Source organism: Callorhinus ursinus, unplaced genomic scaffold (genome assembly GCF_003265705.2).
Source record: "Callorhinus ursinus isolate GAN/ISIS: 27379988/994484 unplaced genomic scaffold, GSC_fseal_2.0 scaffold1, whole genome shotgun sequence".
Classification (NCBI taxonomy): domain Eukaryota; kingdom Metazoa; phylum Chordata; class Mammalia; order Carnivora; family Otariidae; genus Callorhinus; species Callorhinus ursinus.
The window spans coordinates 86407642-86425445 of record NW_027397063.1 but is presented as its reverse complement, the minus strand read 5'-3'; the positions used below and the strand labels follow the sequence as shown (position 1 = coordinate 86425445).

The window sequence follows — 17804 nt, the reverse complement described above, 5'->3', positions numbered from 1 at the left end:
AAACTATAAGTATAAATCTAATATAAGTATTAGATCTACCTATTTTATAACGTGTTTCGTTTCCATAAAGTAATTATATAAATAATATCATTCCTTAGCCTTTCTATATAAAATGAATGCTAACTGGAACATTTCTAATTCCTTGAATATTAAATCATGTATTTTCTCACTTTGAAATAGAATTTTTGAGCAACGATAGATTTCCCCAGCTAACCAGAAGATGTACTTCCGCTCTCATACTCTGTTGTTTAGGACGTTGTACAAGTACTGAAAAAGTTGCAGTTGAAGTACTTGAAAAATTGAAGAAGAGGTGGCAGAGGGGGAGGGTGGGTCATATCCCCAGATAATTTAATTACCTCGTAACATTTTTTAAGATGGCTTGAATAAAATTCTACCAATTTTATTAGAGGAGCATAATTTTTAGTTTGACTATGTTGAAAAGGAATAAATTAGTTCACTGATTTTAAGCATTTTCATAAAAATTTTGCTTACCATCTATAAAGACCAGAGTTTATATCTTTTAAAAAAATTAGAAATAAAAGACAAAATATCAGGTAAAAAAACACATTTAAGATGTTTATATATTTGGTCTTTCAATAGAATTCTCCGCATGTTGATTGCTATGTAAACCAGTTTTTTAAAAATAACCAAATATGTAAAACAGAGGGATGAACCAGTTAGATGGCACTGCTCTGCATTCTCCTTGCAATGAGAAACTATATATATTTTGATAAATGGACACAGCTCCATTCAGCAAATGACTCTGTGTATTGTGGTAAATTCTTGTGCAATTACAGAACTTCGCTGGAATGCCCAGTGGTCTCTAGATAAATTCCTTCACCCTCTATGGTAACAACTTGTCAGGTAGATTCATTTCCTGTTTTTTTATCTAAGCACTAAAGGAACCTGAAGGACCTTCATGAGTTTGGGACGAGTCAGAGTATGATCTATCTCTTAAACACAAAAGACAACTTCAGTATTTACTCTAACTGAATTTTGCTCACTCCAAAATACACGTTGGCTCAATAAGCAGTTAACAGCAGACAATAATTTAACACCCCCAAAACACATTGTTTTTACACATATATTAATTTCTTTTTCTTTAAAGAGTTTGAGTTTTAGTTCTGCTAGAATTTCCTGTGTTCTTCTACACCAGCGTCATAGGAAATCCTAATGTTCTCAAGATTTCTTTCATTTCATTGCACCTGCTTTTCAGGATCAACAAGTTAGTTTACAAGCTTGAAGTCTCAAATTCAAAATACTTACTTGTGGGTGAAATAAGAATCCTGGAGAAGGTCTCAAGTATTTCTCTTTTAAAGCTTCAAGTGGGTCAGTTAGTTTTCTTTTCTCTACTCTGAAAGGTTAAAATTAGTTTTTGGAGATGAATCAGTCTCATATATCAATCACTATATAATTACTGACATTTCAAACAGCTAACAATAAAGCAAATGGTAGGTTTCTGGGAAGCACACTGATAAAAATATAAAGACATCTGTTCAGTTCTTGAAGAATACTCAGGGCACTTCTAGGCACTCAAAGAAAGAAGGTCCTATTTATAACGGCAAAATCCGATTGAATGACTAGTAATAACAGTAGTGAGGAAATATAAAAAATGAAGAGTCATGAAACCAGAGGGATTGGTCATACATTTGTACCTTTCCATTTCAAATGGAGACAAGAAGGCTGGATGATTTTGAAATCATGAGGAGAGAGTCCATTTTGAAAATTAAAGTCATTTTCTACCAAGAAAGTGTTCCCCTAGATATTCATTATGTTTCTCCCATCCTTGCCAATGACAGCAGGAGAGTTTCTAAGCATACTCTGCACGCTGCCACTTACTCTTTGAAGTATAGGTGTCTTCCTTTGGATGGCAAAAGGGGGTGGAGGGAAAAGGAAGGGGAATTTTTGAAGATAGAGACATATAAAACTTATCTACATATCCCTTCTGCCTTAGAAATGTTTGTCATTCTATTTACCATTAAGTGTACAGGAAATGAGATCATGGATTCAATTAATTTCTTTCACCAACTGTTGGTAAGTTTCTTTTAAGAACTGTTGAGTAAGTACGCTTTTAAAATAGAACCAAAATTAATACAAACAGCTACCATTTCTTGAAATTTTGTATATGCTATGTTTTGCATTTACTATTTCACTTACTGAAATAGGTCCTCTTATACCCATTTTATGGATTTAAAAAAAAGTCTGAGACATGGGAAAGCTGAGATTTCAACTCAGGTCTTACACTAAGACTGGTGTTTAGGTCTTTCATGACTTCGGTAAAATGACGGGCCTAGGCCCTTAATTCAGAGTGAAATACCAGAGAGGAGGCCAAGTTTTAACTAAGCAAGAGGAAGGTTAGGAGGTGAAGGAGAAGAGTGTAACGGATGTGTGGAGGGACTGAAAGCCCATTGCCACATGGAGGGTCTAAGAAAGAAAGTCTGAGGAATACTCTTCACAAAGGGCTGAGATGTATCACTGGCTTGGAAACAACCTTCCTGGCAATGTGTGACATACAATCCACACACAAAATACGGAAGTGCTGTTTTCCCTTCTTTTCCCTTCTCTTATTGGGACTGCCACAGGAATCAAGACATAAATAACTGAAAAAAAAAAAAGTGCCCAAGCCTGATTACGATGGCTCAGAGATATTTTTGTATTGTCCTTTTTAATCCCCTGCCAGTGGAGTTAGCCCTCAACATAGTGGCAGTATTTCTTAGTTAATGTATTATAGATAATAGGAGGCAGAAAAGGATGGAGTTTTTAGTGAAGAGGGTTTGCAGCTCTAGTTCCTATTAAGTAATAGGAATCAATAAATATCGTTGAATGAAAGAGTAGCACAAAATTGTTCATAAAAGACAATCAGGCAAAAATACGAAAATAGTCTCATCTTAAACAAGTCTAATAAACAATGATCCACACGTTCCATTATTTCTTGACAATGTTCAAGACTTGAGTGAGAAGGTAAATGTGAAAATGCTTGGTAATATTTAAAATCCATAATAAGCATAATTACTATTACTCATACTTTTAAAGAAAGCTGGTATTTAAAAACTAAGTCATTCTGAATTTCAAGTGAGTGTTACACAATGCTGTCTAAGAGGCTTTTTATTAAGCATATATGTTTCCCCCAAAGAATTTTTGGATGCAGCAAAGAAAACTGGATAATGAGCATATGAACAGAGACACATTTTTCAAAACCAACCATTCACATTATACACAAGACATTTTTGTGACTAATATTTCATTTACTTTGGGCTCCTGGGAGGTTTATTTAGCAACAGAATATGAACAGTACGTACTAAGGATGCGTTGGTAGGTTAACAAAGAGAAAACTCATGCTGTTCTATGTCCCATCTCATTTCAAATATCCTGACCCATTTAAGTCCCCACACATACTTGCATTAATCCTTCAGGAGCCTCATTCTTCTGCCACTTGACAACTTGCTTTAAATATGGCTTTCCCATGTTTTCCACTTAAAAATGTGTTTAAAAATAAATTTATTGTCAAGGGAAAGAACTCAGTGGGCCTCATCCCAAACCCCAAATTCAGAGACATCCAAAAATAAGTCCAAACCTAATGAGTTGACCGTCTGAGTAAAAAATGAATTCACTAGATCAAACAACTTTACTCTCTGCCTTATAATAATAACAAAAATAATTTGTTATAAGCCATAGCTTTAGAATGTAAAAACTGCCCTCTGTTCACATGTCCACGTCGAATGGTCTCTTATCCTCCCTTACCTGTAAATCGGGTCCATAAAGAAAGGAGTGGGTCTAGCGTGCTGCAAGGAACTGTCCGATGCGGGTCTCGGTTCAACGTTGCTTCCTTTCTTTTCCCCAAACACATGGTTTTTACGGGGCTCGGCCAGCTTTGTTCCACTGGCTCTACTCCTACTGCCCATACTTAGATCCAGGGGCTGGTCTTGGCTTGTGGCAGATGTTGCTGGAGGCTTGGAGGGTCCTGGAGTCAAGGGCTTCTCGTCCTTTCGCTTAGTGGTGAGATCAAAGGGAGACTCAGAGCTTCCCTTCTGCAGTTTCTTGACTTCACTTGGTGATTGGGGTTCCATTTTCAAAGGTAACGATCTCAAGTCTCTATCAGGAAATGGGTACATTGATTGAGAGAATGCTGGAAAAAACGGGAGGGGAAACATGGAAGGGTAAGGTAAAGCTCCAACTTTTTTGTCTTGCAGCCCCACCAGTCCTGTTGAACCAAAGTATTTTTCAGCAATAGAAGCAATAGCCTTTATAGAATCATTCACAGCTCCTGACACCGCAGTGTGCTCCTCTAAAGACGGTGGGAAAGTGGAATGATTGCTGTATTCTTTCCTATTATGTCCTGAAGCCAGATTCTGAAGAGGGCTTACTTTGTCTTTGAACATTTTACCATTTTCTTTAAATTTCTCTTTATCACTTTCAAGGTCACTTTCCAGATCAGAGCCCGAGGTTGTTTCCAGGTCACTGCCACTTGGTGTACTGACATCATCAAGGTCACTACTCTCTGACTGGTCACTCATTTTCTCAAGGGGCCTCTCTTCAGAGGACCCCTCGGGCTGGAGCTCCACTGGCTTATTGTCCCCTACAGGTGGGTGTTTAGATAGTGCCTTCAAAATATCCTGTGTAGCTGGCAGTATCTGAGGATGTGTCATGAGGGGACTTTGACTTTTGTTTGTCTGTTCAGTACTTGATAGTCCTTTAACAGGAGAACTAGCAGGTATCAAAGGAGGCCTGTGGTACAAGCCGGAAGGAAACAGACCAGGGAAGCTAAAAGAAAATCCAGGAGCTGTTGGAAAGGTAAGACCAGCGGGATGCCTATTGGCACCAAAATAGTCAGCAAGGCCCGGGTTGGCATGACTCATATTAACCATGGACGTTTTATCCATAGCGGGGGTTCCAGGAAGTGAAATGCCTTGGCCAAAAAATCCACCTGCCGCAAAATGGTTCTTGCCCTCACAAAACCTCCTGTGTTTATTTAAGGAAGACGTAGTGCTGAACATTTGTCCACAGTCTTTGCACTTGATTTGGGTTCTGCAATCAGCATGCATGCGCTTATGACGACAAAGGTTTGAAAACTGAGTATAGGATTTATGGCAGACCTCACCTGTGTGCAAACAACAAAAAAGAATCTCAGGCTTTATGGCAATTGCTGCTGAATTTAGCAAGTATCACAATTGGTTTACCCAAAATTTCAATTAGGAAGCTAGGAAAAGTTGTTGGAGGTACCAATCTGGGTGCTCCAAACACAGAAATCCCCATTTCACTAGATTCCAAAGCAAGGCATCCAACCTGACAAATGTCTTGAGGCAGCACAAATATTTCATATATAAATATATATAAAGATTTCTGTCATCCCCATTGCATATTTTGCATTGTATTTGTGTATTTAAGTATTTATAGAAAAGTCCAATTCCAGCATGCACTGATTTCCCACCCAACACCTACCCTAACAGAATCTTAAAAATTAAAGTCTTAAGCACAATACATAACAGGAACCCATTTAAACTTTTAGACCGCTCCAAGAATTCTAAGTCGGAGGCACCGACACAAAATAAAACAGCCTTTCCCTCAACCGGCAACTTTATCTTTATTCTCTCTCCCCTTGGGGAAAAAGCCTGTGACTGCTCTACCATTATTTAATTTGTGTTATATCATACGCTCTCATCATTCACACATCAAAGCCACACAACAATGCACATTGTGTATTCGGAGACATTTTTAACAATCATTTTCATGATTCGAGAAAGACTGACATAATTTACAATGGCTCTATTTTAAGCCTGCAAAGGAAACTAAATTGAATGTGGCCCATCCTGCATTGCTGGTTCCCATGAACTACGATCACGTCCTCTGACTTCCCCTCACACCAGCGGTTGTGCTAACCTTCCTGCATTTCTAAAACCCCCGTCCTTGGGAAATATGTCCACTCGTTGTCATATCTTCGCCGGTTATCTCAGGGCTTGACTTCTATGGGGTTTAGCCAACTACAGTAAGCAGGGGAGGGTGCTCTGAATGCTCTAATCCAGAAAGAACACAGCAGGGTGCGGCCAGGAAAGAACCCTCTTTGTGGAGCATTTGCCAAAAAATTAGAACATCTCTCTCCTCACATATTATGTGAGAATAGAACTAAGTGTATTTTGAGACCAAGCTTCGTAACCTTTAAGAACTCCTTTGCTAGGTACGAATCCCCCTCACTTCGTAGTTCAGCAGGAGTATCGTGCCCATTTCCTAAGCATCACATTGTTTAATCTTACTTTAGTAGAGATGAATCCACTTTATGTGTGAGCTTACTGTAAACGATTCTGTGCACGTTTAATACATGCAGAAACATGATACACCTTGTCGGTAGTTACTGAAACAAATTTATATAAGAAATTAAATTGAAGACAAAATGCAACATTTATTGCTTTCATGTGATGATTGCCTTTAAGCGCAGAATGGTGGAGCTCCTAAATTAAAGCAATAATAATTGAAAGAAATAAAAAACTCGAAGGAGATTTTATAGATGTTCAGTCATGCAAAACTCACCCAAAAGTTGGATTATCCCACACACCACCACACAGGAAAGACCAAGTGATTCCATAATATTTCTTTTACTACTAATGATTAAAATGCACTGCGAAATATATCAGGGTGCTTAGTAATAGTAAAGGAGCTTTCAACTGTGGGATGATTCATAACATTATAGAGGCCGTAACATGCATTTTAATGGGAAGAGAAGATGTGAGTGATTTCTTTTCAAATCATCCTACTGGAATAGACTGACCAGAGGCTGCTTTAAAAGTATGTACTCTTTAACCATATACGATAAATATACATGCTATTTAAATTCTTTGATACACTAATTAAAACCATATGATGTAGAGGGTGGAAACACGAGGCTTTCGCTGGTTACACTAATTCAGCTATGAGCAGTAACAAGAAGTAGTAAATAAAATGTCGTTGGAATTATAAAAGTGCACTCATCGAGAAAGTAACACCTCTCCTCTGGGCATTAAAAGGCGTTGAGAAAATGTCTTGATGGGTCTTCAGCCACGGTATAAACTTTTGAAAGGTTTGCAATTTTTTGGCAAAGAAATATTGCTCTCTATACTTCTCTCTTGGAGTCGGATGGATTTAAGAAATCAAGACCTTCTCTATCTCAGAGTAACAGAAGGTGCATTTGACTTTCCTGGTTGCACCCTCTGTTACTCAGATGAGTGCGGGCTGTGTCAGGTCTTAAGAACATAGAATCTGGGATGTTTCCCTAGGCAGGAGCTTTGTTTTTCTCACTTGAAGGTCTGGCCTGGCCCACCACAAACCACCAGGCCTCCAGGTAAATGGCTCAATTGATGTTGAAGTCTATACTCTACTGTAATTTTCTTAGTAATAAGGAATTAGCTAGCAGTTAACATTGCATTTTTCTACTTATTAAACAAATTAAGAGGTATTTTGAATATGTTCAGCCTATTAGAGCATGTGGTTTCTATTTGGGAAGGCTGGAGGTTTCTGTAAAGGCAGTGAGTAATTACCTTAGCGCTGGTGACTTTGGGCTCAAGCTTGGCGGTACACTGTAATAAGAGACAGTTGCCATAAACACACCAGTGGGGGTAAATCATGGTGTGTGGCCTTCTGGTGAGAAACAGATATCAACTCTAGGTGAACCTCCTCCACTCCCAATCTCCACACCAACTCTCTTCTTTTGTTCTGAGATTACATGGCTATTATTCATAATTACCCCATGGTTCTCTGTCAGATTTTATATTTGAAGAATGCCATCTGCTATTTAAATTTACCAATAATTACTGAAAATGCATTCACGGCAAATAGTTGCACAAGCTGATTGGAAAGGGACACCCTATAGTGTTTTAAAATGAAACACTTGACTTCAACACAATTAAAATTCCAGATTCCAGAACCGTAGATGATAGGAATCTATATTTTCTGAATTTTGGTTTAAATAATACAGAAAGCATTAAATGGGTGATCATAATCCATTTGGTCTATTTTTTTCCCACCAAAACACAATAAATGTTTAAAGTCTGTTTCTGAGAAATCAGAAATAAATGAGTTATTTATGCCCGTAACACTTGCAAGTACATTTTTAAGGGCGTTACGACCTAGAGTCAGAAATGCCTTTATGAGACAAGAAGTCTAAAATTTCTATTGTATACTTTATTTCCCGTGACTTTCAACAGAGCTTCCCCAAGGGAGACTAGAGCACCCTTTTGTTTATCAGCTAGTCCTCTTCACTCCACCCAGGGAACAGAAGAACATATGAGCAAAACAAGACTTTAGCGTAAGCTGGAAAGGGGGGAAAAAAACCAACAACAACAAAAAAACTCCCTTGGTGCTTGGAAGCACAAAAGAGGGCTGTGTCGAGGTAATAAAAGGAGGAGGGTTAGTCCCTGGCATCTTCATGTTGGCACTAAAAAATATTTTTTGCCCATCAGGTCCTGTAGTAGTGTCTCATACACCTACTACAGACTATTGCGTATGTGTCAGAAAAAAAATGTGTTATAAGGGTTCCCGAGTCAGAGGTTTTTGCCAACTATGGAGTGTGCTTCAATCAGTTCTATGCACGTCTGGATCCAAAATCAGTCTTGACGTTTGTAGCACAATTCAGTGAGTCACCGTGTTTGTATGCCCCGCTGAGCAATGGATCAAAAGAAGTCCAGAGTCATTGCCCATAGGGACCGAAAACAACTGATTTTCCTCGTGAAACATCTCAGCATAATACAGGGAACAGGAGTGGGTGGACAGAAGAAGCAGCAAACGAGCACTGAGTTTTACTTTAGGTGGAGTGTGTTACTCAAATACAGAGACGTTCTAAGTAGGTGGTCAGACTGGCTGTCCCCTGAACACACACTGCCTGTAAATTTGCTTTAGTGCGGTGGGTTACAGAAGCATCGTGTCCGGCTTCAAAGTGAGAACGTTCTGCTTTTCAAGTAACTGAGAACTACCGGCCAGCAGCCAGTGATTGCTAACAACGTGTAGATTAAGGGGAATTTTATTCCCCCTTCTCTTTCCCCTCACACACACTCATACACACACACACACACACACACACACACACACAGTCATAAGCCCCCTTGCCAAGTGGGGTACTTCCAGCCCTTTCTGATCCAGAACGGGTTTTTATCACTTCATCTCGTTTAGTGGCATCTGCCATTTTCAGCGTGAGACAAATCTGGTTGTCTCTATTAAATCCTACAACCTGGGGAGGCTTCCCTTCCATTACTTAATGACTTCTTTCTCGGCTCGTTATTGATTTTATCTAAAACAAAACACCCCAGGGATTAGAGACAAAATACCCTGGATCTGGGTGTCAAAGATTTTCTTGTAACAGAAAATAGCCCTACTGGACTGGACCATAAATAGCTAATGAGGAGATACTTCCATGGCCATGCGGCCACTCTCCTGATCACAGTGCCTTTTGGACGAGAGAAGGATGCAGGAAGGAGGGCTGGAGTGTTAAAAACTTACAGATAAAGGGCTTCACACTGCTGTGGATGTGCTTGTGTTGTTTGAGGCCCGACGAAGTGGCAAACGTTTTGCCACACTCCGGGCACGCGTGGGCCCGGGCACCAACATGCTGAGAGCGGATGTGCCGCTGAAGGTTGCTAGGGTCCGTGAAAACCTGCTAGGAAATGAGTACTGATTAATCAAGAAACTTAATCCAAGGACACAATAAAGAAGACCAGGAATGACTCAAGAAGGAATTTTATTTGTTTTGCTTTTGTTTATTTGTTTTCCCCAAAGACCAAAAGAAAGTCATATTTCCAAAGCATGAGCTCCTCTAGCATAGGGACTGTAAACTATTCAGCTCTGTATCCTTAGCACGAAATGTCCATCGGTATCAGTTGAACAAGATAATTAATGGCATGATTAGACCATATTCAAGATCATTTTGATCCCATTTAGAGTGATTAGAGTTGAATAATAAAACGCCAACAAAGACAGGATTAAAACCGGTGTGCTATTTCCATCCTCTAAACCAAGACACACTATGTGCAAAATTGGGGGGAGTTTTACTAAAGTATCTCAAATCTATTCAAGGAGTTCCCCCAGGAGTTAAAGCTAACACTGTGTTTCAGCAAGTTACCATGAAGCTAAAACTATTCCTTTAAACACTATACTAAAAAAAAAAAAAAAAAAAAAAAAAAAATGAAAAAGTCACCCACACTTCTGGGAGCAAAACATCTCTAAGGATAATTTCTAGTGCCACAATTTCCACTGGCATGAAGAAAGATATTCATTCAAATGATATGAGAAGTTTTTGGAAATAGAAATCAACCTAATAACATCAGGACATCTTTTAGTTCATTGAGAACCACGAAAATTAAATGATGTGAGCTACTGTTTTCATAATTCAGAGTCATGGTCAAGGTGGAGTGCTTTCCTTGCACCCTTATGCTGTTCAGCAGTGGCCACTAAGGCATTACGCTTTTAATTAGAACCAAGTGATGATTTATGGTGGGGACTTGGGTGGAAAAATCTGCAAATGTAGGAGTCTCCTATTCTTTCTGAATAGGCATCCAGAAACTTTATGTGACTTCCTCACAAACTGCTATTAAAATAAATCAGTAAATGTGCATTGGATAAAATTTTCATTCTCCATAAGGCTATAAAACAACCCCACACTGGCAAGCCAGTAGCGGAACCAGGAATTTACCAAGGATGTCTGACACCTAGTTCTGGAACTCACCATTAAGCCTCACTTCCTCTCTTACAAAAATAAAAGGATACCCACTAAGTGTTTTTATACACTGTACTAATGCCTTTTAGCATACAACACTCAGTCTACTTTTCTCAAGATATTTATAGTTTCCCCTCTCAAGGCTTGTTTTTATATATCATAGCAAGTGATGGATTAAGAGAGAGCAGGATGACAGAGAGAGGCCAAGTAGTCTACAAATTCACTGTACCTTGGCACAGTTTTCACATTCATAGTGCTTTCCACTGTCATGTGACATCTGGTGGCGAATTAAATTGGACTTCCAGTTAAATGCCTTGGGACACTGATCGCACTTGTATTCCCTCTCTTCAGTATGTGACAACATGTGTTTCTCCAGGCTGTTAAGAGAACAATTGATTTAATAAGACATGGTGACAAAGAACACATTCATAAACAGAATGTCATTTTATTAGTAATCCAACTGGCAATTAAAGAAAAAAGAAGGAAAAGTGGTTGAGGTGAGGAAGACAAAGGAGAAGAAGCAGGCCTGCAACAGACAAAAGAAAATGTATTTCTCCTAGAACCGTGTCTCTAACTAACATGAGAGAAGTACCCCTGTTGTTAGGAAATAAATCCGATATGGCTATCAGGGATTAGCTGCCAATTCAAGGGCATGGTAAGTGACTTGTCATTTGTCCAGGTCTCGATTCACTACACCCTTCTAAGGGCAACACATACTGCTCATACCCACTTAATTCAAACACAAGCACTCAAACAGAAGATCCTCAAAAATGCTTAAGAACATGCAGGCAGGTATGCTATCTGAGGCCTATAACCTCTAGATTCAAAAAGGTACTTTTGTTTTCACCCATATCACCATATGGGAAAGTGAACTGTATGCTAACTATTCAACAAGTAATTTCCCAATATAACCCTGGGATGTACGGATGGATGGTCAAGCAGATGAACTGACGAATGGATATGGATATACACAGATATAGAAGTGTACATATATAAAGTGCCTATGAATTAGGGAGGAAAGAAAAGTGTATAATATTATAAGCGGATGCACTATTAAAGCCCCACAAAGGAAAAGCATAGTTAGAAGTTTCTCACAAGCATAATTTCTCTGGTTTAAAGCTTAGAATATTTTTGCTTCTCAAGTATTTCCCTCTCTTCTAAAACTTGTATATGAAATCTGCATGAATGCAATGAAAAGCAAATATTATAGATAATGGATTGCTGTGATACTCAGATGTTTGTAACATGTTTCTTAATTAAATACACACATATAACACACTGGGATGCTACCCCCAAATAAAGTAACCAGAGCTCCTTGGAGAAACAGCCTGTTTCAAAGTTGAAGCCCAAGATACACAAGTTGGGCCCTGAACATCTTGTAATGGCAAAATGCAAGAAAATTATAGATCGGGTCAAAAGAATTAAGGTAGCAACCTGAAAAGACACCCACTGACCAGAGATGAGGAAATTTAAGCATCAACAAAAATAATAACCTCATCCTTTAACAAACAATATTCAAAATCACACAAGCAAAGCCTCACTGGTCACACTTGGAAGATGCTGGGAAGCCAAATCATTATTCTGAAAACTAGTAAATAAAGGGGGGAAACTCACTCACATGTCCTGCCTTTCCTACATGAACTGTACTTCAGGGTGAGCAAATAAACAATGAGGGGAAGTTTCTCTGCATAGAATTAGTATAGATAATAATGAAAGAATGATAGAAAACATTCATTTCATAGCACATAAACAATTAGTAAATCTAGGCAATCCATAAATAAATCTTGTGCCTCCTGAAGGAAATAAACCATAACATCAGTGAGGTATTCTTCCTAAAACAATGAACCTAAATCTGATCAAGGCTTGGGATATTTTACAGGAAGTAGAGAAGATGGAGAAAGATGTTAACACGAAGGGGACATGATCAGTAGAATCCAGACTGGAGGAAATGCTACAGGAAAAAGCAGTTTCTTCTATAAATAAATTTTAATGGGGGGGAGGGAGGGGGAGAGAGAGAAGAAAGAAAGAAGAAAGAAAGAAAGAAAGAAAGAAAGAAAGAAAGAAAGAAAGAAAGAAAAGAGAGAAAAAGAAAAAGAAAAAGAAAGAAAAAGAAAAAGAGACTGACTTTGGAGGAACTTATAAATTAAAAGAGACATAAGAGATATGCCTACTAATTGCACTGGTGGACCTTAGTTTGATCTTAATTCAAACAAAAAAACCCCCAAAATAATGAGATAACTGGGGGAATTTGAACACGAACTTTATATTTGGTAATCCTAAAGAATCATTATTTTTAAAGTGTGGTGTTGAAATGTGTGTTTTAAGGAGTCCTTTTTTTCTACGGATACATACTGAGCTATTTATGAATAAAATGACATAATGTCCAGGATTTGTTTCAATAATCCGAACGAGTATATAGCTGAGACAAGACTGGCCTTGTATGATAATTATTGAAACTGAGTCTATGGGGGTTTATTACACCATCCTCTCTAGTTTTGTATATTTTGAAACTTTCCATAGTAAAAAGATACTAAAAAAAAAAAAAAAAAAAGACTACCAAGCATGTAAGCACTCTTTCTTTCCCAAGTTTTATTTTTCTGTGAGATGAATATTCTAAATTCGAGTATCAAGTAAGATGCCTGTGTGCCTAGAAAAATCCAGTAGTGGTGTAGATTGTGTGCATGGCAGTATATGTAAAAAAGTGACCTTTCTCATATCTTGATAAATCAGAAATATCTTTCCCATATTTTTTCTCTTCCCCAGCTTTCTCCCTACAAACCTACTCATACTGGCACATGAACTTACTTTTCCTGCCCCCATGAGTCAGTCAACTTTGTAATGCTATTCTATTTGAGCACAAATGGTGATATCTCTGTGAACAAAAGGTACCAGGAGAGTACAGGTGTGTGGAGTCACCAGAACAGCCCTATCTTTATCTACAATATGTAATCCCCTATTTGTTACACAAGTTGAAATGTTATTAAGAGAGTTAAGAAAGAGATACCATCGACTGCAGTTAACATTGAACTGAGTCAGGGACATCTTCCAATCATTGCACAGATTAATATTCTCCCTGTCATCCTTAGCCATCCAAACCCAGGAAGGCATGCCATTTTATGACATATATTATATTCCAATGTGTATGTCAACTCGTAAACTCTGAAATCTAGTGGCAGAGACTGGCCTATACATGGAGTCTTATTCCCGTATCCTAACTCCAAAGAGATGATAGAGTTTCAAGAGTATAGTACATGGTATACAGGGGTAAAAATAAATAGCAGTGCAAAGGGAACTTTCTTTTCTTTCTTCTATTCAAGCATAAAATCCATATTGTTCCATGGAATTATCAGCTATCGGTTTATCAGTACTAGAAAGAATAAAAAGGCAAGTAGTTCTTATAGAAGCCAATGTGCATTTCTTTCACAAAGAAGCAATCCAGTCAGTCATGAGTGAGACTTCTCCACTTTTCATAGAACTTTAATTTATGGAGTTTTGCCTAGTCTTCTGGGTTCTTTTCAACTTCTGTATATCAACCTTTGTTCCTCGCCCTTTTTTTTTTTTTTTTTGGTGGGGTAGCGGGGGAAGGGGGTATTTTTTTTCTTAACACTTTACAGAAAGATACAGAACAGAATAATTACCATGTCAAAAAAGGATTTCTCATTTGTATAAAGCAACAATATAGGATTCGACAAAGTGGAAAATATTCAAGGAATGTAGGTTCTGCCCATGGCTAAATTATATAACCAAAAATACCACTTAGATGGTCAACATCAGGTTGCATAGTGACATGCTAGATCCATCTGGCTGAGTTACCGAAAAGTAAGTTTTGAGAGTTCATCCAATACCAGATAATTAGGTTTCCTTATTGTTTTCCACTGAATGTTTGACTGAAGGAACCAAACTGACAGTTGGTTTTGGCATTAAGTAGAGTTGACTCGGGCTCAATCCTACAGCTAGTCAGAGTAAGAACCTCTCTCCACCTAAGTGTCGCCATACACTTCTAGTGGGAAGTAGGAATTACATTTTAGTGTTTAGTCCACGAATTTTTGTTTTATAATGTTGTCCATTATCTCTGATAACAAAATTGAAGTAAATATACTTAATCTCTGGCATCAGAGATATTGCTTTACATATAAATACTTTCCTTACCCACTGGTATTTATTACTTTTATTTCATTTTTTAATTTGGTCACATTTATATTTATGAGACATGCTATGACTTCATTACAAACCTATGTTTTACCAAATATCCATAACAGATTTATTCTCTACATGGATTTATATTAAATAGTAGAGATGAGTACTGGGAAAGCCCTTTTATTCCCCTTTACTCTCTAAAAGCTAAATGAGGCCTGAATTTTCAAACCTAGAAATTCATTCTTTTGACTCAGTCTCCTCAAGGACTGGGTTATACTTGATGCTTTTTTAGTTACTTATGCACTAAAATCAATGACTACTGTGTGAAATCCTTTCCTGCAAGAAGCCTAGCCAGAGACGAGAAGGCAGGGCAATGAACAGAGGGAAAGAGGAGAGAAAAGAAGGGAAGGCACTAAGGAAAGAAAGGAAACAAAATGGTCAAGGGCAATAGGTGGAGAGTCCAAGATAAACCATGAGTAATTCATACTCTTGAGTAAGACCAGTTGATATACTACCATTCCCACTTAAAATACAACGTTATGCCCATTTGGAATTCTGATTCTAGGTTCCAAGGATCGTTTCTGGATTTAAAAGCAAAGAAATGAAAGCAATTACTAAAACTGCTTGTGCGCCGAGGCAAAAACCACTAGGTAGAAACAAACAGAAAACCTATTGGCTCGTTATATACATCCCTGATCTGAGGGATCAGCATAATTATCAATAAAGTTTTCCAAGGGTAGGTTCCAGAGTTGCTGTTTTAATAGAAATAAAAAAATGCTCTTGAATGAAGTTCAAAAGCCTACAAAAGTTAATATACTGCTGATACATGATTTTTACTTTGTTAAAAATAAGTATTAAAGAATAATTTCATTTAGATCAAGTTTATTTTTTCCCTTTTGGGAAACAGAACATTTTCTTCATTGGACATGATTTTCTTATTCTTTTATATATGTGCAGTTTAGATAAATAGTTGAAATTGAAATCCACAGGTGACACGAATCTATCAAAAGATCATTGCTCTTTCATTAAGTGTATACCAGAACCAATCTTTTTTTATTTTTATTTTTTGAATCATCTAGATGTTTCTAGAGGCAGCTTTACTGTCTGGCATATGATGACTTTAATTGGCGTCAGTGTGGTTCCAGCATTCTTGATTCTTCCTCTAAGTCCTATTTTATGCTGCAATGTTAAGCTTTCAGTTGCCAATAACACTCCTTAAACAAACATAAACACATTAATTTCTGGCTAGCATCAAAATAACTAATTCCAACTCCACTGTAAATGTTTTACAGATAAGAATTTCCAGTGAAAACTGATTTCTGAACATGTCCCTAGCACACTTTTTCAGGCTCATCACAGTTCCAAATTTCCCATCTGCGTACATTCTGAAAATTCAGCATACCAACTGCATAACAACACTGGACTGTAGAGTAAATAAACATGTTCCGTAGTGCAACAAGCCATTTCTAACCTTTGCAAATCGGGGAAGACTTGGTCACATTCCTTACACTCCTGGATTGCATGTATGTCTCGGAGATCGTTTTCACTTTCGAGTTTTTGTTGAAAGTCTTCTTCCACCATTGAAAATGCTGAGTGAGGGGTACTGCAGGGGAACTTCTGGTGATCTGCTAGTTCAGCCTTGGACTCAAAGAGCTGGTCACAGTCCTCGCAGCGATACTGCCGTTCTTCTGTGAAAATAACTCAGATGTTACCAGGCCTGGGCCGCTCAGGAAGTGTCACCACAAACCAGCAGTTCTTACCGAATTATGGAAGACATACTAGAAATTATTTCATTGTTATTTCCACCACTGCCATTTTTAACCTGACTTAAAAGTAATACCTGTAGAGAAGCCAGGACGCAGCCTAGCAGGATAATGTGGTTCCTGTGGCTTCAGTATAGCCTGTGGAGCCTCCTTACCAGATAAGAACGTTATGGCTTAAACCCTTCCAGGGGTTAATATTCATTAAAAGTAATAATGACCACTGACTGCATCATCTATTTCCTCAACCCTGTTCATGGGTTCCTGATACTTCTCAAAACCCGATCAGGAGAAACTGTAAGTCGGATTTTTGTCCCATTCTCAGATAAGGCTACTAAAGCTCAGATTAGTCCAGTAACCAAGAGCCAAGGGGTCATGCCAGGATTTGAACCCATCTCTGTCTCATACCCTTCTCACTGGGCCATGTTACCTAGAGGGCACATGGGACACTGAGTCCCCATCTGAGTCATGCTGATACCTGGTTAATAGCAGTAAACTTGGATGTTTCATTACATTTCCATTACCACGTAACGGGACACAGGATGTTTTTAGTACCCTTCAAGGCTAATTTATGTTACCCTAGGGTCAGTGCTAATTGGCAGGGCCCTCTTAAACAGCAAATATATGCATTTGCACTCTGAATCAGAAAGATAAATAAGTGGTCATAGTGGGAACTAGTGATAACAAGGTTATAAAGTGTCAGGTAGTGATGGTATTGTTCCTATTCTTTCCACCTGAATCATTTTTAGCCTGCTCGTGAGGCCATACTATGCACAGCCCACACAGACGCAATCACAGAAGGCTTGAAAACAGCTCACAATGCTGAAATGACACCCAGGGCAACGTGACACATAATCCCTGTTTTATAGCCCTATAGCCAGGACCTATAGCCAGTTGTTCACTGACTGACTGTTTTTGTGGGAATATTTTAGTCACCAACAAATGCTAGGCATTTTGCTAGGGAATGACTACATAAGAAACTCAAGGGGATAGACATGTGAACAAATAGAGTGTGATATACTTTATGACCAAAGCATGCATAGGTCCTAAAGGAGCCCAGAGGAACGTGTCTAATCCATCTACTCTGAGGGAGACAGGTTCAGAAAAGGCTTTTTAATGAGCGAGCATCCGCAGGTGAAGTGGGATGAGAGAGGACATCTCAGGCAGTGGAAACAGCATGGACAGGTGGTAAAGGAAAGGAAGAGCATGGCAGCTTGTGGAAAGGCAAAGCTGTA

At 38.4% G+C, this 17804-nt stretch overlaps 1 protein-coding gene across 15 annotated transcripts in view; it reads right to left on the bottom strand.

The window, feature by feature from the left end:
• The window catches only part of MECOM (MDS1 and EVI1 complex locus), a 532091-nt gene that overhangs the window by 27184 nt on the left and 487103 nt on the right, over window positions 1-17804 (bottom strand). For 12 of the 15 annotated variants that reach the window (XM_073897608.1, XM_073897575.1, XM_073897586.1 and 9 more), the window contains 5 exons: window positions 16281-16497; window positions 10902-11049; window positions 9460-9616; window positions 3742-5098; window positions 1267-1354 (listed from right to left, as the gene is read on the bottom strand). In XM_073897608.1, coding sequence (XP_073753709.1) covers window positions 1267-1354; window positions 3742-5098; window positions 9460-9616; window positions 10902-11049; window positions 16281-16497 — 1967 coding nt within the window. The remainder of the gene's footprint in view (window positions 1-1266; window positions 1355-3741; window positions 5099-9459; window positions 9617-10901; window positions 11050-16280; window positions 16498-17804) is intronic. The other 3 variants (XM_025879324.2, XM_025879337.2, XM_025879342.2) reach the window with 2 other exon arrangements.